Raw genomic sequence first — 21,129 nt, 5'->3', positions numbered from 1 at the left:
TACGTGCGGCCATTTAAGCACAAAAGGTTGTAATTTCCTGTCGTGAATGCTCTTATGATCTTTCTTCCTTATTTTGGTAATGTGGCTCTACATAGGATGGCTTCTTTACTGCTTTGTAAGATTTGATGGAACCTATTTTTGAGTTTTTGATAGGTTGTATCAATATTATAAATGTAGTTGGATTGTTTGAATAATTACAAACTGTGAAAAAATATAAAAAATTGAATGTGGTTCACTTAAACTACTAAATTGAGTGTTACATATGTGTATGCTGAAACGTGGGACTACTTGAACTGTGGATTTGTTGCAAATAAAAAAGGATTTTATTGCAGATTTAGTCATTTGAATTAAAAAATTTGTGATGTGATAATTTGAATGATATATGATATGTTGATGGAAAATATCAAAATTGTAAGAAAATTATTTAAAAAATTCATTTGAAATTTTGCAACACCATATTTTTAGAGTAAATATTTGATGGAGAGACCAAACTTCCAAATTTTAAAAATAGAGATCAATTTCATATAATGGTAAAATGACAGATAGACAAAAACCACAGTTAAGTCGAGAAGAAAAAAGAAACAAGTGCAAGTCCATATGTGTACGCTCATTTTGATCACAGGTACACCCTTTGGTCATTATTATAATCAAAAATGTATTTTTTAGATAATAAATGATATATGTAGTTTATAAACTTAAAATGTAGATTTTTGCTTATAATATTAACAAGAAGGAGTATGTATTTTTTTGTCAAGTAATCTAATGATTATAATATGTTTGAGGTTTGAACTTCATCTCCTACATATTACAATACATTGTCCTTATCAATTGATCTATGCTCACGTAGAAAAGAATGTATGCTTTATTAGTTTCTGTTTTAATTTTTAATCACTTTTATGCTTATTTTCTGCCAAAAATATTCCTTTCATACTTTTTTTTACTAGCAAATATTACTTTTTTAGATGGTACTCCCTCCGTCTCATAATAATAGTCTCTTTAGCATTTTTTTTCTTTTTCTCAAAATAATTGTCACTTTAGAATATCAATGAAACATTTATTATTTTTTTCCCTTTATTAAACACTCTTATTTATTGAATTTCATCAAACTTAACTATACTCCACTAACTACAATTAATAAGGGTATTTTAAAAAATTAGATTAGTTTTACCATTAAAATCAACACAGTCAATCATTTCTTTAATAATCGTGCATAAACTTTAAACGACTATAATTTAGAGAAGGAGGAAGTAGTTGTTCTTGTATAACTTCTCTTGCATACTTATCCAGATTTACACATGTTGAAATCTAAATGTCTCACATGATTGTGGCAAAATCATCACAATACAAAACATGCATAAAAGTAATACAAGAAGTTATACCATAACAACTACCATCTCGATGTACACATGTTGAAATAAAGTTAACTGGGTAACAATGCAATATTGAAGACGGTTATTAGCCTAGGACATATGGCAGACATATATTCTTGTGGAAGTTATCATATTTAAATAAGGTCTTGTTTGTGGCACTAAAATAAGTGCTGCTAATTCACTTAGAAATTGAATTCAACACATAAACGATCGTAGATTATCCATACATGATTAAGTACGCCATTTTTTCTTGTTGTTTGTTTAAATTTCTAAGTCATTTACTCCATCCGTTTTAAAATAAGTGTCGCTTTAGACAAAAAAAATTATTTTAAAATGAATATTATTTTCAGTTTTCAATGCAATAATAATTTTTTCTTTTCAATTGTACCCTCCAATTAATACTTTGCACACTACTTCCAAAGTATTACTTTTAAAACTAACCAATAGTTAATAAGGATAATTTTGGTAAAATAAACATTCTCTTTCTGTTAATCATTGCATTTCTTAATATATGTGTAAACATCTAAAACGACACTCATTTTGAAATGGAGGGAGTATTATTTATACACTTCAATTTTTATGCTCATTTATGATTTGTGCATTTTACTTATGGGAAAAACTAACAAATGTCCTTGGTGCATTGTTTAAACGGTCAAAAGTGGTCCTTCTTATAATAAATTCTTTAAATAATGTTTTTAGGACACTTTTTAGCACAACTCTTATTTTATTTGCACTTTTACTTTCAAGCATTTTAAGTGTCTTTGCACACTTCTCCGAAACCTTAAACTTTAAGTTCATTGTACTCCATTTGTTTCAAAATGAGTGTCGATTAAGGTCTCTGCATATATATTAAAATATACAAAAAAAATTATCAAAAGACATAACCATTTTACTAAACTACCTCTAATAACTATTTGTGTGTTTCCCACAAAATAATATATTACTTTGGAAGTAGTGTACAAATTAATTAGAGGACATAATTGTAAAATTTTATGTTGAAAAGTAAACATACATTCATTTTGAGGGTTAAACATGTTTTTGGTCCCTATAAATATATCAACTTTTCGTTTTACTCCCTCTAAAATTTTCTTTCAACTTTTAGTCCTATAAAATTTCAATCACTACTTTTAGTCCCTATTTTAAAGTTAATTTTTGTATTTTTTAATGAAATTATGCAAAAATGTTTAGAATATTATAAAAAATCGTTCCAAAATAAATATAGAATTTTTTAATAAAATATAAATTTAATATGAATTTTTAACCATCAAAATATAAAAATTCTTATTAAATTTCTGTCTTGTTAAAAAATTTAAATTTTTTGTCAGAGATTCTTATAATATTATAATTTTTTCTGCAAAATTTTATACAAAAATATGAATTCTACATATGAGTTTACTTTAAAGGAGAGATAAAAAATGAAGATGGAAAATTTTATAAGGACTAAAAGTTGAAGGAAAATTTTAGAGGGACTAAAACGAAAAATTTGTATATTTATAGGGATAAAAACATATTTAACCCTTCATTTTAAAACAATTTTTTTTGTTGATAAAGACACGCTAATTTTAAAACAAAGGGAGTAACACAATTGCTCAAAAAATAAAATAAAAGGGAGTAACACAAATTATTTTTTAGGGTTAATAGGCCTTTACCCCTGTAATATAAGTCACTTTTGGTTCCCCCTGTAAAAAAGTTTTGTCAAATTTCGTCATTGTAATTTTTTTTTTGTTTTGGAATACCCCCTAGACCAGCTGACTGTGTATTTTCGCTGATGTGGCACACTGAGTCACCTTTTTCTGATTACGTAGTGCACTGATTGTATTTTTTTTTTATTGCACACGTGGCATTTGTTATTTTTTTTAAATAAAAAAATTCTTAAAAAATAAAAATGAAAAATAATGAAAAAAATCTGGAAAAATTAAAAAAATCTCATAAAATGAAAAAATAAAAAAATCTGAAAAAATTAATATATATCAAAATTTTTGAAAAAATTATAAAAAAAATCTTAATTAAGTTCCTGAAAAATTCTAAAAAAGATCAAGTTCCGGAAAAATATTTGAATTTTTTATAAAAAATTTAGAAATACATTTTCTTATTATTTTAAAAAAAAAATTGAAATAGTTTAAGTTCCTGAAATTTTTATAAGAAGTGTTATTTTTTATTAGAATTTTTATAAAAAAAGGAAAAATTCAGGAATTTAAAATATTTCAGGAACTTAATTCGGATTTTTTTTATTTATAATTTTTCCACAATTTCGATTATATTAATCTTTTCCAGATTTTTTTAAAATTTTTACAGATTTTATTTTCATTAATTTTTCTAGAATTTTTCATTATTTTTCATTTTACCTGATTTTTTTTAATTTTTCCAGATTTTTTTTAATTTTCCGGTATTTTTCAGATTTTATTTTATTTTATTAGCATTTGTTTTCATTATTTTTCATTTTTATTAATTTTTCTAGAATTTTTTCGTTTTTTTAATTTTTTTTAAAAAAAAAATCACAAATGCCACGTGTACACAATAAAAAAATTATTATTTTACGGTCAGCGCGCCACATCATCATAAAACGGTGACTCAGCAGGCCTAGGGGGTATTCCAAAACAAAACAAAAATTTACAAGGACGGAATCTTATAAAAAAAATTTACAGGGAGGAAAATCAAAAGTGACCTATATTGCAGGCGTAAAAGCCTATTAACCCTAATTTTTTATTCACTAAAGCATACATAATGTCCTTGTTTGAGTATTCAAAGACAACGTTCGAGTCGTTAATTTTCACGACATATATGAGCAACATGGAAAACACATACATTGACACGTTTCTTGGTTGAACACATCAAAATCTTACTTTTTGATTTGTCAAGAATACATGTTTAAACATTCTATTTGTTGACGACAAACTGATTTACGCGCACCAATTCAAATTATCAAAATCCCCAATCCACCACCATAATTTTATAAAAATATATAAAGTGTATCTTTTACAAAATCACGATAGTTCAACGTGATTTTGACAAACCCACCATACTAAGATATCAATCATGCACCAATTTTTCTTTTTTATGAAATGCACCAGATATACTTTAAATTGCTTTTTTTTTTTTTTTTTTGGGGTATATAAAGAACTCAAAATTTTCTGTCTTCATCAAATGCTCTGAGAATCATCAGATGCACCATCAAAATGGTCCATAACATTAACCTATTTTTAAAAAATCGAGAGAGCCATAACTAATATTGTAGCCCACAAGAATAATGATTTTACATGTGAACTCTGTAAATAGAGGTTCAATGCCATCACAGCTATAATATGTGGCTAAATGGATACAGTGGCATGTGGGAAATCATAGATGCTTTTTTTTTTTGCACTACAAATACATAATAAATTAGAATTTGTTAAAATAACAATTTTAATTTTTTTCATTAGACACTTGAACTTTTGATTTTCAATTTGTCAAAGTTATGATATAAGTTGTCCAATATCTATCCTACATTATATTAGACATCAAAAAGCCAAATTAAAGACCCTTTAAAAAGCATCATCTAATTTAAATCAATAAATCTGTCTCTTACTATTGTATTAGAACTTGAGAGACATAAAGTGAATGAATAATAACTCAATTAATTATATGGTAATGTTTAACTTTTACAATAGTCTTATAATCAAGCATGTATTTAACTACACATAGATAAGAAACTAGAAAACCATATAAAGTATATCAATCAGTTGGATTTTCATCACTATCTCTAAGGTGTTCTTTCAATGGTTGCCCTAATGTTTCCCAATTTTTACTATCCCATGCTGGATCAATTTCAGGCAATTCATACTCATCTGGATGTAATGATAATTGAAATTCAGGTAGGTCTGGCAATGCTTGGTGGAGACCTCTGCATTATTAGCAAAGTTTAAATTTTACATACTCATTATATTTCAATGAAATAATTAAGGAATTTAGTTAGAACATTAAAAAAAAAGTGATCCTTACTTTTCTTGCTCCAAAAGGTATCCATACATCTGGTACTTCTTTGATGCAACTTCAGGAATTTTTTGATTTAGAAGTTTCATGACACCCCAAATTGGAGGAGCCCTTAACAAAATAAACAAAGTAATTATAGACATTAGTATAATAGTTGCTTTAAATCATGGAGTGTTTAATTATATATACGTGCATGTTTGGATTGAGGGTGAGTTTGACTAAATCATGACATTCTACCGTGATTTTGGCAAATGCTACACTTTAATCACGGTGTCCTATTATGTGAAATTCACCGTGATTCCAAACATACACTTAGTTGTTTTAGAATATGTGTAGAAATCAATGCACGGATAACTTACTAGTTGTAATAAAAGAATGTGCCTGCTCAGAAACATACCTTGTCACTGGAGCTGCAAGACAAAAGCTCAAGCAGGCCTTTTTGCTTTCTTGCAGAAGTTCTTCTGCAGCAAGAAAACAAGACACCGCAAGAATGTGACTGCTCGGTTCGTTACCCTTGTCGAGGATCAGACCATGGTAGTAGTAAGCTGTAGCCTGCCAACATTATAAAAGAATGTGACTAGGATCGGATAACTTCATGGTTTATCTTTTGGTGGTAAGTATTTAGTCAATATTGATATTGATAGCATAACTAACCTTGGATTCAAGGAATTTCCATTTGATGAACCTGAGATGCTTCTTTCCATGCCCTTGGTTGAAGTCACATTCCGATAAGGAGTGATACGCCTGCTCATGAAAGTGAGAAACTCTTCAGCTCTTAGTCTTAAGTACTAAATGAAGAGAAAAAAAATTATTGGAGATATAAAGTTATTAATAAGACTGTCTATTTTGGATTTTGATCCAATTGATTTTGAAAGAGTTCGTTCTGATAAAATTGATGTTAAAAGATTAATTTGTGTCTAGTGATGATATTTGCAAATTGATTTCGTTTGGATGGTAAAGAAGAATCAATTTTGATATGCGAATGCAAAAAAACTTTGGTGAATTCCACACTCAAAGTCAATTTTTCTTATCATGAAAGCTAGAAATCTTGCAGTAAGTGCACGTTTGGATTGACGTTAAGTTTGGCAGAATCAATGCGTAATCATGGTGTCATTGAGATGTTGTAAAACTGGTCATGATTCCAAACATGCACTTAGCCTTTAAATCAGTAGTGATGAGTAGAAGCTGAAAGGATAAAGAAATATAGACCTGACTAAAGTAAATCAGCTGTTCACATGCCATCCTCCTCTTCACAGACAAAGTGGCCTTTTGACTGTCAACAGCAAGACCAAGCTGAATCTCAGTTCCCTAAAAGTCATCAATATGAGGTATTATACCTAAATAGAAGGATCTTTGTTCCATACATTTCAATAAAAAGGCAAAAGAAATGAAAATAAACCTCATAATCCAAAACATCTATAGAATGCTACTATTTGAATATGAAAATTTTATCAATAAACAAAATGGACTAGAAGAATTAACTGCTTTCATAAGTTAATCTATAGATTGATCAACAAGTACCTGGCCTAGTGCTTGAATAGCTATAGCTTCCAATACACCCTCCTGCAAGTCATGTGGCAAAATTTTCCTGTATATTGTTTAAAGTTAGTTCCTAAATAAGGTGTTCAATGTTTGAAATTTAAACATAAAATTTTATAGAGACTTACTTGGTTTCAGCTGGTATTTGAGGAAGAATTTTCCTAACACAGAACTCCAGGTACCCTGATGCTTTGAGTAACAAATCAATTGCTTCCCTCTTGCTATCTGATAGTACAAAAATGTTTAACCATGATTATTGACTGTTCATATTGTGGATCCTTCAATAGGATCCGATTCTATGTAACACCGCACTTCACATTGAAAGCTATAAACAGTGATCCGATTCTATGACACATGTGATTATATTCAATTGTTCTATTTTCTTAAATTATTATCGGTGTCAACGTGTCAATTTCGTGTCTGGTGTCAATGTTAGTGCATCATTGCTCTTTATAAACTATTTTAAGACCTTATATCTTTTCAATGTGGAACTTGAATTTTTTTCAAAATATGCATCATTAGTAAAGTATTTAAATGCTTAAAAAGCTTATATATCGGCACAAAACCTGCAGACACAACCCTGAATCCAGAGTCTGAATGGTCCTTTGGAATCATCAGTGAATCAGCCTCAGACAGTGTCAGCATAGCCATAAAGTGAACACATGATAGCACCTCAAACCACACATTTGATATACTACTATCCTGCCAAATTAGAATTTACCATGGTTAAAAAATACTCCAAAAGCAATGATGAAAAATAAAAAATTAAGAATGATATTGCAAGTAACAGTACTTGTTTTCCAACTTCAAAGTTTTTCCACTTGAATTCTATTAGTCCCTCAAGACCATATTCTGCATCATACATAAATTATAACTCATTTGACAAATGAAGAGAGCATAGAGAAAATCAATTATATTTATCTGAAGAAATTTATGAACCTTTCTTAGTAAGTCCAATTAGAACAGACAAATACTCATTCAAAGCTCGCCGCAATTCAGCTATAGCTGATCCATCTGCATCACCAAAGAATTCAAATTTTTAAACCATCAAAAGATCTTCAATTACTTTTGCTATGCATAATTGAGAAAGTATGACTCAGTTTGCCACATCATCATTTTTCGATAAATTCTATTGAGGACTAAAAGTGGAGGAATCATATTACAAGACCAAAAACACTATTAACTCTAAAAGTAGTAGAGTTTCAAATGAACAAACCGGTATCTTCTGCTACCAACACAATCTGGTTCCGAAGAGACGACAATTTATCAGCAAGATCCTTTGGAACTAATCCTTTAAGTGCTCTTTGAAGATCAGATTGCACTGGAATTCTGATTGATGGAGTTAACACAACTACTTCAGGAAAGCTTGATTTCTTCTTCTTATACACAGAATAAGTGCACCCCATTTTTTTGGCTAATGATGAATCTTATCAAGCATAACATCCTATATAAATTCACCATCCATTGTCACAACTTATGTACATGAATAATTAGCATATTAGACTTAGTGAGGAAATATCATGTTATAATACTTTATTCATTTATATAAAAAAACATTTGCAAATGTGTGTGTAAGTGACAGAAAGGATAGTTATTACTGGTAGATTCAAATGTAGCTGATTCATCAATATTAAAATTTTAAAAATAAAAATAAATACACACACATGCACATACAAGTTGAGAATAAAAGGAATAATAATAAAAGAAGGACATAGTTTGGAATAACTCACTGGATACAGAGAGGAAGACAGAAGGAGGTGTGTGTGTGTGTGTGTGTGTGTGTGTGTGTGTGTGTGTGTGTGTGTATATATATATATATAGTATCTGACTAATGAATCTGAAGCTCAAGAAACGAGACATAAATCACATGGACATGGCGTAGAACTCTCAGCTTAGTTGAAAGAAGCACGTTCAGTTCTTCTATTTTGTTTTTTTTAGGAAATGCTTAATCTTTACTTGAAGGACGTGCATAGGACTAGATTTTGTTGAAAATAATGTATTTTCATGTGTATGCATGCATTCAACAAGTCATAGCATGGTCTGGTTGTTTGTATTTATTTCAACTTGTCTACTAGAAGAAGGGATTTTGTTTCTATATATCCCTTGTAGAAACAACTTATGACATTTTTATAGACTCTCAATGATAGTTGATGAAAACAACCCGTAGTTTATATATAAAGTTTGACTTTTTTTTTCTTAATAAAAATAGCTTATACTTAAATACTTTTATGATAAATGATTTTTTTTTAATGAATCAAGAGAGAAAGGAAGGCATCAAGGAGAAGCTAGATATGCCAACTAGATTGGCAATCCATAGCTGCTCCCATCTTCTGCCATCTGCTTTGAAATTTTATTGAAAATGGAAAAACTATACAAAAGGGGACTAAGCCAAAACCCTAAAAAATGACAACAAAAGAGGGAACTATGGGAATCTAAAATTCGGAAGACCATGTTTGTTCCTGTGAAAATCGTACCTAATTAAGAGAAATAGATAAAGAAACCCACCGGACAACATTTATAAAACAATTGTGCCACCGGTTCCAAAACCTCTAATATTTCAATAGAAGACCTTTATTAAACTGGAGGAGTGATTGCACCTTAGACTAGGTTTTGTAGGCAACTCGATAGAGTAGTTTATTCTGCTTCTTGGTTAGGTAGGGTGTAAAATGTTAATTAGAATCCTCCGTCCGGAACCAAAATGTACCGAATCAAATTAAGATCCTTTTGATTAGTGATTATCTTATAAACACTAAGGGTGTGTTTGTTTCAAGTTTATCAAATTTATTACCATGAATAACATTCTTTGGAATATAAATATGGGAGAATTTTATTCCAAGGTATTTAGAAAAAATATGTATGGTTAACTTTATAATATTTCTAGGAACCATAAAAATAGACATTATAATAGGACTATATATGAATTTATTCTCATCTCTATGGGAACTTTATTCCCACCCTTTTCTTTGGAAATTTTTTTCTATTCCCACAAACATTTTATACTCAGGAATAAAATTTAGGCATATATATTTCTATCATTTTATTTCCGAAATGAACAAATATAACTTGAAACAAACACACCCTTAGTAACAAATGTCTATTTAAATTAAAATTAAATTAAATGCTTATAAAATAAGCGATTAAAACATAAGAATTTTGTATTTAAGTTATTTCTATAGTCATCTGTTAGGGTTTTGTTCCTTGTTGGGATAGGACAAGGGAATCCTCCTTAAGAATTTAGATAAGAAGTAGGAAATAATTTCTGCTTGTTTATTTCATGTCTCAATTGAGTTTATATGGCCATAGAGTATAGATCTGATGGCTATTACACAAGAGATCCTACGGCTGCCCTTATTAGGGGGAACCACTAACGGCCTACTGCCAACAATGTAAAAGATAAGACTTAGTACAATAATTGGAATCCTATGCAAAGCTTTTACCAGCTAGCTGCAGTTTTATTCTAGCACTTGAACCATCACACATAGTCACTTAGGTGAGCTGGCTTTTTGGTGAGTCTGTTGGGCCTAGACTGTAGTTGGGTTGTATCCTGAATAGGGCCTTTGCTAACATTGCCTGGGTCTGGAAAAATCACCTTGTCCTCAAGGTGATAATGTTGTTGAATAGAGTTCCAGTCTTCCCAGCTGGTGTCTTCAGGTGCTAAACCTTTCCATTGGACCAAGGCCATAGGAGCAGGGGGGCTGGTGGATGTATCCATTTTGTAGTTGATTATAGCTAGTGGTTCAATTAGAGGGTGATTGTCAATGGCTGATGGAGGAAGATCAGTAGAAGTTGGAATGGGACCATGGTGAAGCTTGAGTAATGAACAATGGAAAACAGGATGAATTTTTTACTGGGGTGGTAATTGGAGGCGATATGCTACACTACCAATCCTTTCAGTGATACGGAATGGGCCATAGAAGCATTTGGAAAGCTTGGTGTAGGAAGTGTCTGAAAGACTTTTTTGACGGTAAGGACGGAGTCGTACATAGACCCATTGGTCCGGTTAAAATTGCACTGCTCTTCGATTCTGGTCAGCAAAGTATTTCATTGTGTCCTGTGCCTTGAGCAGATTACGACGGAGTTTGGTAATTAACTGTTGTCGTGAGTCCAGCATTGTGTCTACAGCTTCTATTGTGGATGATCCTTGTAGATAGTGGGGAATGGATGGTGGCTCTTTCCCGAAAGTGATTTGGTAGGGAGAAAACCCTGTTGCTGAGTGAACTGAGGTGTTGTAGGACCATTCAGCTAGGGAAAGGAACTTCGACCACTGAGACGGTTTGTTGTGAACAAAAGAACGCAGATACTGTTCCAGGACGCGGTTGAATACCTCGGTTTGTCCGTCGGACTCCGGATGATACGCAGTGCTCATTCGCAGCTTAGTGCCACAAAGGGAGAATAATTCACGCCAAAACTTGCTGATGAAAAGGGGGTCTCTATCTGAAATTAAGCTTCGAGGGATGCCATGTAATTTGCAAACTGTGTTGAAGAAGATATTGGCTACATTGTGTGCTGTGTAGTTGGGAGTGAGGGGGGCTAAGTGCACACCTTTAGAGAAACGATCAACTACTACAAGAATTGCGGTGTATTTGTTGGATGGGGGTAAGCCTGTGATGAAATCCAGAGATAAATCTTCCCAAATAGCTGCTGGAAGTGGAATAGGTTGAAGTAAACCGGGGGTTTTTTTGGTTTCATACTTCATTTGTTGACAAATGAGGCATTTGGTGATGAAGGTTTTGATGTCCTGTAGCATACCTGGCCACCAAAAATTGGCTTGTAAACGGGCCAAGGTTTTGGCTATTCCCATGTGACCGCCCATTGGGGAAGTGTGATATTCCTCAAGAATGGAAAGGCGAAAGGGCAGAGAGGGGTCGAGCCAAATTCGGTTTTTGTATAGTATGAGTCCATTGTGGATTTTGTAGTCTGGTTTTGAATGGGGGTTTTGTTGAATTTCGGTGAGTAGGGTGTTGAAGGGAACGCTAGCAGCCAATGCTAGTTTGAGGTGCTCTAAGAATGTGAAATGGGGCATAGAGAGAGTAAGAAGCGTACCTGAGGTTGTCTCTGGAAGGCGGGAGAGTGCGTCGGCCACGACATTTGTTTTGCCAGATTTGTATTGGATAGAGTAATCATACCCCATGAGTTTAGCCAAATAGACTTGTTGTTCAGGTGTTTGAATTACTTGGGTGAGCAATTCTTTGAGGCTCTGGTGATCTGTGAAGATGACAAAAGGATGACCTAGCAAATATTGTCGCCATTTTTTTGACTGCGGTGGTGATGGCATGTAATTCACGGACGTATGTGGAGGACCGGCGCAAGCGATGACAGAATGGTTTGCTGAAAAAGGCAATAGGGTGTGAATTTTGCATCAGAACTGCCCCCATAGCTAGGCCAGAGGCATCGGTTTCCAGCACGAAGGGTTGAGTAAAATCTGGTAATGCTAGTGTGGGAGTGTTGGTCATGGCTTGTTGGAGGGCTTGGAAGGCAGCAGTGGCTTCGTCTGTCCAGATGAAGGCGTCTTTACGGAGTAGGGATGTGAGCGGGAGTGCTATGGTAGCGTAGCTCTTAACAAATTTCCGGTAAAATCCTGTTAGTCCCAAAAACCCTCTGAGTTCAGTGACTGTTTTGGGCAGAGGCCAATCAAGGATGGCTTGTATCTTGGATGGTTCAGGGAAGACACCTTCGGGAGAGACCATGTGGCCCAGATACTCCAGTTGTCTTTGGGCAAATAGACATTTGGACAGTTTCAGAAAGAAATTATCAGAGACCAAGGTGTTAAAAACTTGTTCAAGGTGTTGTAAGTGCTCCTGGAATGTTTTGCTATAAACCAGAATGTCGTCGAAGAAGACGATGACAAAACGTCGGAGAAAGGGACTGAAAAGCTTGTTCATGGATGACTGGAATGTCGACGGTGCATTGCAGAGGCCGAAAGGCATGACTTTGAACTCATAGTGTCCCTGATGTGTACGGAACGCAGTTTTTGGAATATCCTCTTCGTGCATCCGGATCTGGTGGAATCCTTGCCGGAGGTCGAGCTTTGAAAACCAAGAGGCGCCATTCAGTTCATCGAGCAGTTCATCAATTGTTGGCATTGGAAATCTATCACGGATAGTGATGTTGTTCAAAGCGCGGTAGTCGACGCAGAATCGCCATGTTCCATCCTTTTTCTTTACTAACAATACCGGTGATGAGAAGGAGCTGTGACTGGGTTGGATGGTGTTTGAGGCAAGCATGTTCTGGATCTGTTTCTCGATTTCGTTTTTTTGGAAATAGGGGTATCTGTAGGGTCGTACATTGATAGGGTTTGAGTTGGGGAGAAGAGTGATGCGGTGATCTGATGGTCTAGAAGGTGGGAGGTGGGTGGGTTCTGAGAATATATTGTTAAAACAATGAAGTAGAGTTTGAATAGCTGGTAGTGGATGAGGTTTTGAGTCGGGTTGGGTTTGGGTCGCGGTTTGGTTTATGGCTTGGATATGGAACATTTCGGATGCTCCATGGGTTTGAACACATCGTTTGAGTTGTTGGGCTGAAATAGGGTTGGGCCCATTGGTTTGGTTGCCAGTAAGAGTGATGGTTTGGTTATCGCGCTTGTAGGATAGTGTCAGGGCGGTGTAGTCCATAAGAACCGGCCCAATAGAGCGTAGCCAGGGAGCACCTAAGACGACGTCAGCGCCGCAAAGGGGTAGGGAGTAGAAATCTATGGTAAAAGTTTCCTTTTGTAGGGTGATAGGGATGGCTGAGCAAAGTTGGTGACCTTCCAATATGCTTCCGTTCCCAACCATAACTTTCAGAGTATTTGTTGGATGTGAAGGCAGCTCTAAGAATTTAGCTAGCCGAGTCTGAACAAAGTTGTGGGTACTACCACCGTCGATAAGGACAGTGACAGGGTGGTTGGAAATGTAGCCTTGTATGCGTATGGTTGCTGGATCATTGCCGCCGGAGATGGCGTGGAAACTGATTTGTGCTTCTTGTTCTGGTGGTTCGGTAATAATGGTGGGGGGGTTGTTTTCTAGTTCAGGAGGTGGTGAAATGGTGTCGTTTGGTAGGTCGGTGTCAAAGCCTTCATCAGAAATGAGTAGAAAGAATCGGCCTTTGCATTTGTGGTGTGGGGTGAAGGTTTCGTCACAGTTGTAACAAAGCCCCTTTTCTCTTCTTGAGGCCATTTCTTCGGTTGAGAGTTTTCTGAAGTTAACACGGGAAGTGGGCGGTGCAGGTAGTAGAGGGGGTAGGTTTGAAGTAGATGGTATAACAGTAAGAGATGAAGGGTTTTGGTTTTTACCTTTGAAGTGGCGACGGCGATCTTCCACTTTGTCTTCCTGAAGTTTGGCAAGTGCTGTTGCTTGTGAGAGTGAAGCTGGTCGGATAGCCTGTACCTCACGGCGGATTTCCGGTGTAAGGCCGGAGATAAAGCAACTGAGGAGAAATGGTTGTGGTAAGCCAACGATTCGATTGGCGAGGCGCTCAAACTCATTGAGGTATTGGTTCACGGAAGAGCGTTGAGTGAGTTTGAACAACGTGCTGGATGGGTCGTCGTAATAAGAAGGAGCGAAACGAGTTTCTAAAGCTTGAAGGAAACCATACCAAGATGTGATTTGCTGGTTCCTATGCATCCATTGATACCAGCTTAAAGCTTGGCCCTCCATGTAGAAAGATGCGACGGTGAGTCGGTCTTCCTCAAGGGTTTGGTGGAAATCAAAGAACTAGTTTATTTTGAAAATCCAGCCCATAGCATCTGTACCATCGAACTTGGGAACATCGAGTTTCATTCGTGGTGGTAAGGGATGGGGTGGTGGTGGTGGTGGTGTTGGTGAAGGGGAAGTAGGAGCAGTGGTGAGAATGGCGATTTGTTGAATGATGGTATCAACTTTGGCTGCAAGGTCATCTAATCTCTCAGAATTTGTTGGAGCCATGGGAGGTGAATAGGAGCAATGAAAGCACCAATTTGTTAGGGTTTTGTTCCTTGTTGGGATAGGACAAGGGAATCCTCCTTAAGAATTTAGATAAGAAGTAGGAAATAATTTCTGCTTGTTTTATTTCATGTCTCAATTGAGTTTATATGGCCATAGAGTATAGATCTGATGGCTATTACACAAGAGATCCTACGGCTGCCCTTATTAGGGGGAACCACTAACGGCCTACTGCCAACAATGTAAAAGATAAGACTTAGTACAATAATTGAAATCCTATGCAAAGCTTTTACCAGCTAGCTGCAGTTTTATTCTAGCACTTGAACCATCACACATAGTCACTTAGGTGAGCTGACTTTTTGGTGAGTCTGTTGGGCCTAGACTGTAGTTGGGTTGTATCCTGAATAGGGCCTTTGCTAACATCATCTTAAAGATAACGATCAAACTGTTTTCATATAAATTGTAAGTCATTTCAAACTGTTTTCATATAAATTTCATAAACAAATGTTTATCAAAATTAGATGATAACAACTAGTGAATATGACATGTCCTTAATTGTATTGTTTAAATAAATTCTTCAAAATACATGATGTGAAGTACTCATATAAAAGATCGAAGAGTAACGAATGATGATAAATAAAAAGAAACATACAAATAGCGTGAGTTACAATTAAGATTACAAAAAGTTGATTTCTACATCCCATTGACAAAACAAAATCAAAGTTGATTCACATTAAAAGGAAGAAGATCTTGATAAGAATCTACGATGGTTTCCACAAGAACCTTATTGGAGGATTAGCACTCAACTCGATATTTTGCACAGATATTATGTTACACCTTTCGCACCAAAATATGATCCAGCACCGTATTTACAAGGCGAACACTCTATTAACCACATTTTAGTCCGGTTAAGTGTCCAAATTTTTTATGAGTATTTATCTTCAAAGGTTAAAAAATGTTCAATTTTAGTTACTTTCTAAAACAACATATCTTTTTTTAATAATATTGTTTTGTACGTGATATTTGATAAATATCATAAACTTTCTTTCTTTTTTCGTTAACTATATTTTAATGTTTGTTAAGAAGAGACAATATTGGCGCAAGTACATCTAATATAGTTTAAATTTGTGATTAGTCCCTTCATTTTTACTCAATTTTGCCATTGATCCGTGCACTTTTTTTGTTTGACATTAGTCCCTGCACTTTGTAAAAATTTTGACTTTAATCCGTTAAGTCTTAGTTTTTAAGTCAAAAAATAATAAATAAAATAATAATAAAAAGATTGGAATATTTTTTTGTCTTTTAGTGTGCCACGTGGCCTGGAATGATTGGTCCACGTGACGTGACACACCGTTAGTTTTGGGTTTTTTTTTTAACTTAGACTTAACAGAAGGACCGATAGCAAAACTTTTACAAAGTGCAGAGACCAATGTTTAATGCCAAACAAAAAAATTGTGCAGGGACCAATGTCAAAATATGTTGAAAGTGCAGGGACAAATGACGTAAAATATTGTAAGGACATTTGATATGCAGATGATGCTGAACATTTAGTGTAATTCTTCATTTATCAACATTTAGTATGTATGGTTTTCATCACTAGAAACATTAAAAAAAGAAAAATATTATCGAAAAGTAAATTCATAAAATAATTAATAAGAAAAATTAGAATTAATGATATTTATCTTGACCTTATGCAATGTTTCATACAACCCATTTTATAATGTTTTCTTTGTCTCATAATAATAGTCATATTTATAAAATATATTAGAGTGAATATCCAAATTCGTTCTTGGATTTTCACGAATCGGACAAAAACGTCCCCTAATTAATCGAAATGCACGCTTTGTCCCTGAATTTAACAAACGTCCATCAAAATAGTCCCTACGTCCATTTGGGACGTTAACGTTGATGACGTGACTGTTAACATCTCAGATAGGTTGTCATGTCAGACGCCAAATAAGTAGGGACTAAATTGATGTATAATGAAAAAAAATTCAAGGACGAAATTGATTGATTTCTGACAATATTATGAAATACAGTCCCTGTTAATTTTTACTTACTATCAAATCGATCCCTGAATTACTTTAAAAAACCGTCAAATAAGTCCTTGAATTATATAAACATATTTTCAACTTGATCCTTGAAGCATATATTTGCAGAACAAATTGAAAAACACAACACACAACTTCATCCTTGAAAATACCATTAAATAAGTCATGTCTTAAGTTTGAAATATTACATAGGCAAAAGCAACCCAACTATGGGGCATTAACAAGTCATAAGTCATAAGAAGGATGTTCTTAAATATTGCATAACCAAAAAGAACCCAACAAGGGGGCATAATTTAAACAAGTCAAAATATTCCAAAAAGTATAATCTAAGCATGCATCAAGTTTCACTTCTTTGGCAAGCCGGTGGTTGGGATAAACTCCATGAACTTAGGTTGACTTGAACCGGATGGACCATAATTTGGATATGGCACTCGAACAACGCCAAGAGCAGTTGGATGCGATGGTGCATGACTCGTTACTGATGTTTGCTTAGGCCTCTCATTTGAAATAATTGGTCCTCTAATGCCATACCTCCTTGCAGGAACACCCTGCAACAACAGTTTCAATCATATCAGTCCATATTTAATAAAATATTCAATCAAATTAGTCCTTGAATTTTTACACTTACTAGAAAATCGATCCTTAGAATTTAACAATCATACATGTCTAAGCACTGCTTCATTTGTAACACCATTGACAACATTTTGTCCCTGAATTGCAACATTTCCAGCAACAACATTTCCAACATTGACATTTTGTGCAACTTGTCCATCATTTTCAGCTACAACATTTCCAGGATTAACATCAAAGCAAACAAAAACGAACATCAAAGCAAGCATCTAATGAAGTTTAAAGTTGAAAATGAATGCCTAAAAACTCAAAACGAAAATCACCAAAAGGGAGAAAATGAACGAAAACAAACATGACTGAATGGAAAACGAACAGGAACGGTGTTATTACCTTACGAAATGACGAAATCTTCCATCAAAATTGAATCTTTTGCAATGTTCCTCGCCAGAGATGATGTTGATGAAGATGATGAATGTTTTAGCGGGAAGAAGAACAGTCAGGGACGTGTTTGATGTTCTGGCTAAAATGTGAGAATGGACAGGTATAGGTATTACAAGGGTAAATTTGGAAAAATAGGAAAAATTGAATTTCAAAAGTACAACCGAAATTTTGTGCGTTTCAATCAAATTGGTCCTTGTACACGTGGCTTCCTTGTAGACACGTGTGCAAGACAACAAGCCATGCAGGACGACAACTCAGCAACACTAACGGAGCATTTGGACGGAAGAACTATTTTGATGGACGTTTGTTGAATTCAGGGACAAAGCGTGCATTTCGATTAATCGGGGGACGTTTTTGTCCGATTCGTGAAAATCCAGGGACGAATTTGGATATTCACTCAATATAATATCTTTAAAAGAGTCTCCCTTTCAATTTTCAACGAACCTTTAATTAAATTTTCACAAATGTATCATCATTTTTTATGAACACAATTGTACAATATAACTAATACTTTGTGCACTACTTTTAGAGTGTGTTTGGATGGGGGAATGTTTTGAGGTAAATTCAAACAATAGAATTTCACCTTAAATAGTTGAATTCCCTCAAAACATTCCCCCATCCAAACACACTCTTAAGTTATTATCTCTACTTTACATTTATAATGACAAATACTACAAAAATAGTTAAAAAGAATAATTTAGTAAAATCACAAATATCTTTCTTTCGTTTGTCATTTTTTCTGAATTTGTATTTGTATGAAATTGTCAAATACAATAGTATACAATAGTGTATATATATATATATATATATATATAAGTTTGTGCAGATGTATCTATACGACGTATTTTAATATATTTTCTCTGGTTTTAAATATATGCAACATAGTCAAATGTACTTTAGTCAATTAGACCAAATACATTTGAGAGAGAGAGAGACTATACCTAGATTAAAATGAATAACTGTATAATTCACAACACACTACTAAAACTCAATATGCTAGCAAATACAAAATGTTGTGACACCGATGCATTTTGAGCATCAAACATATGTTGATGTCTGATTCTGAAACTGAATATGATGATGACATTAACAATTTTGTTGTTGTTGTTGGACCAAGAAAAAGAAATACGGAAAATCTTCGTCTCATGGAAAAGAGAGAGGGGAAGAGGTTACTTTCACCATCTCAGAAAATTTCAGAACACTTGAAGTCCAATTCATATTTTTCTAATGATTTTGATTTCTGAAAAGTAGATAAGAATTCAATTATATAGTTTTTTCTCTTCTTCAAATTGGAATATAATATTTAACCTTTATCTTAATTCACTTCACTCGCAAGCATGGGTATGATGAAAATAAATAAATAGTTTCTTTTTATTTGGAAGAAAATAAGTTCATTTTGTGCTACAGATGCTTTAGTGGAGCTTGCAACAAAATACCAAAATTTCATGAAAAAAATTCCACTATTGTATGGCCAACCATTGCATTATCTTACATACATGCTTTGTAAGCAATAATGGGATCAATCAAGATGTGGAAGTGTTGAAGCCACTCTTTGGAAAGTTGAAGAGATTCATAGGCTTTGTACTTCACCTATTCATCTTGCTAAGCTTTGGCTTAATGACCCTTAATATATATCTTGTTTTTGTTCGTGAAGTCATTAATTCCATCTCGTTAATGGATGCATATTGTTATGTCAAAGAAAATGATGTTGTTCAATAAGATTTGAAATCACTGTGGGAGATAATAGAGTGAGTGTAATTAATAAACTCTTAGCATGTTGGTTTAGATTTTATTGGTTATCAACTTCTTCAATTTGTGCTCTTTAATTTCTATTATTGAAAGGATGTTTTTTACGTTGTGATACTTTTGGATATTATGAAGTGTATGTTGCCTTTTTTCTTCTGCTTTCAAAACAATTCATATTCATATATAGAATAAGAAATGGTAACTATTATATATAGAAAACATATAGCAAAAAAATAAATTCATATTATGTGTTATATTAATTTTTTTAATAATATTATATGCTATATTCATGAAATCTGGTCCAGGTAGATATCAACATTATGTGCTTGTATCTCAACTAATGTTTATTTTTTTTTGAAAACTAATATTTATTTTAAAAATATCAACATTAATGTAGTATTTTAATTTTTTATGTGCTAATTAGTAATATTAAGAGATTAAAAGAAACGAGAATAAACTATTTTCAGGTGTGGCATCACGACCTCTTAAAATGTTTTTGAAGGAAGGTTATCGTTGGAGAATTGGTGATGGGTCGGAAATATCTATTTGGAGCACTCCTTGGCTTAAGAGTGATCTTGAACTTATTGTGTCTATTGCATGCATCAAATTCTTTCGCTAATGCTAAGGTTATTAGACTCATTGATACAAACTCTAGAAATTAGAATACTAACCTTATTCATAATATATTTAATGAGAGAGATGCAAATGAAATTCTGAAGCTCATATATTTAATCTTGAAAGGATACAATTATTTGGAGATTTGACAAAAAAAAAAAAAGGCTTTTACGTAGCAAAAAGTGCTTATTGGGTTTGTGTTGACATCATATAAACATGTATGAATAGGAGATTGGAACAAGCTTTGGTCGTTCCCATGTCTCTGAAAGGTTAAGCGTTTTACGTGGCGCCTTGAAAGTGGTTGTTTATCCAATCAAAAAAAGCTAAGTAATAATAAGCGCATTGTGTGGTTTGTCAATCCTACATTGAGTGTAATTGACACTTGTTTTTAGTGTATATTGTTTTGGCAGTTGGCGAAAACTAAAGCTTTGGCCTCTTTTTGAAATGTTGATGGATAGTGTTTTGGGTTTCAATGGTGTATTTTTTTAAAGGAGGAAGAGTGAAGTTCAAAGGTGGTATTTTCATGGTCAAAGGCGAGTAAACAACTACGGTGGGATGCCGTGAAGTGGAGGTGGCTGGCCGATGGTGGAAACAGAGAACAATAAAGGAAAAGACTTGGTCTGAACTCTGAAGAGTGTATATTAATGTGATGAAACTTTGTAATGAAATGGATGAAAAGGGTCTTGTACCATGAAAAACCTATTGAACTTGTGCAGACTAGACATGGCCTTGAAAGCAAGTTCAAAATAAACATTCTAAAAATAAAAATTCGAAATCTACAACATATAACTGAATAATCAAGTTTCAAAGTTCTACTATTATTTTTTCAGCAGCTAATGATCAAAATAATCATCAACCACAGTTCCAAATATAAAAACAGCAAAGAAATAAAAAATACTTCAGCTCATAACTCAAAAATTAATGATAACA

The 21,129-nt window shown here is 33.6% G+C and overlaps 1 protein-coding gene across 2 annotated transcripts; it reads right to left on the bottom strand.

Moving 5' to 3' along the window:
* Nucleotides 1-4,964: 4,964 nt before the first annotated feature.
* LOC11436768 (uncharacterized) lies at nt 4,965-8,947 on the bottom strand. 2 transcript variants are annotated; one of them, XM_024769940.2, is made up of 12 exons: nt 8,609-8,947; nt 8,095-8,322; nt 7,818-7,892; nt 7,672-7,730; nt 7,445-7,580; nt 7,007-7,103; nt 6,861-6,927; nt 6,549-6,647; nt 5,994-6,083; nt 5,737-5,891; nt 5,349-5,450; nt 4,965-5,250 (listed from the first exon to the last, which is right to left on the bottom strand). In XM_024769940.2, the coding sequence occupies exons 2-12, from the start codon at nt 8,282-8,284 to the stop codon at nt 5,082-5,084; spliced, it is 1,239 nt and encodes a 412-aa protein (XP_024625708.1). In that variant the 5' UTR covers nt 8,285-8,322; nt 8,609-8,947; the 3' UTR covers nt 4,965-5,081. The 2 variants fall into 2 exon arrangements, with proteins under 2 accessions (XP_024625708.1, XP_003624428.1); XM_003624380.4 differs by lacking the exon at nt 8,609-8,947 and having other exon boundaries at nt 8,095-8,589.
* Nucleotides 8,948-21,129: the final 12,182 nt, after the last annotated feature.

The sequence above is a fragment of the Medicago truncatula genome, chromosome 7, assembly GCF_003473485.1.
Source record: "Medicago truncatula cultivar Jemalong A17 chromosome 7, MtrunA17r5.0-ANR, whole genome shotgun sequence".
NCBI lineage: Eukaryota > Viridiplantae > Streptophyta > Magnoliopsida > Fabales > Fabaceae > Medicago > Medicago truncatula.
Note: the sequence above shows the minus strand (reverse complement) of the source record. Positions and strands in the feature narration are given on the sequence as shown.

What these genes read in the sequence shown, in the direction of transcription:
- LOC11436768 (XM_024769940.2), bottom strand. Translation starts at nt 8,284, where the DNA reads ATGGGGTGCACTTATTCTGTGTATAAGAAGAAGAAATCAAGCTTTCCT. An exon ending in GTTGGTAGCAGAAGATACCG is followed by an intron (nt 7,893 to 8,094) that starts GTTTGTTCATTT and finishes TTGGTGATGCAG; the next exon opens with ATGGATCAGCTATAGCTGAA. An exon ending in AGCTGATTTACTTTAGTCAG is followed by an intron (nt 6,084 to 6,548) that starts GTCTATATTTCT and finishes TTTCATGAGCAG; the next exon opens with GCGTATCACTCCTTATCGGA.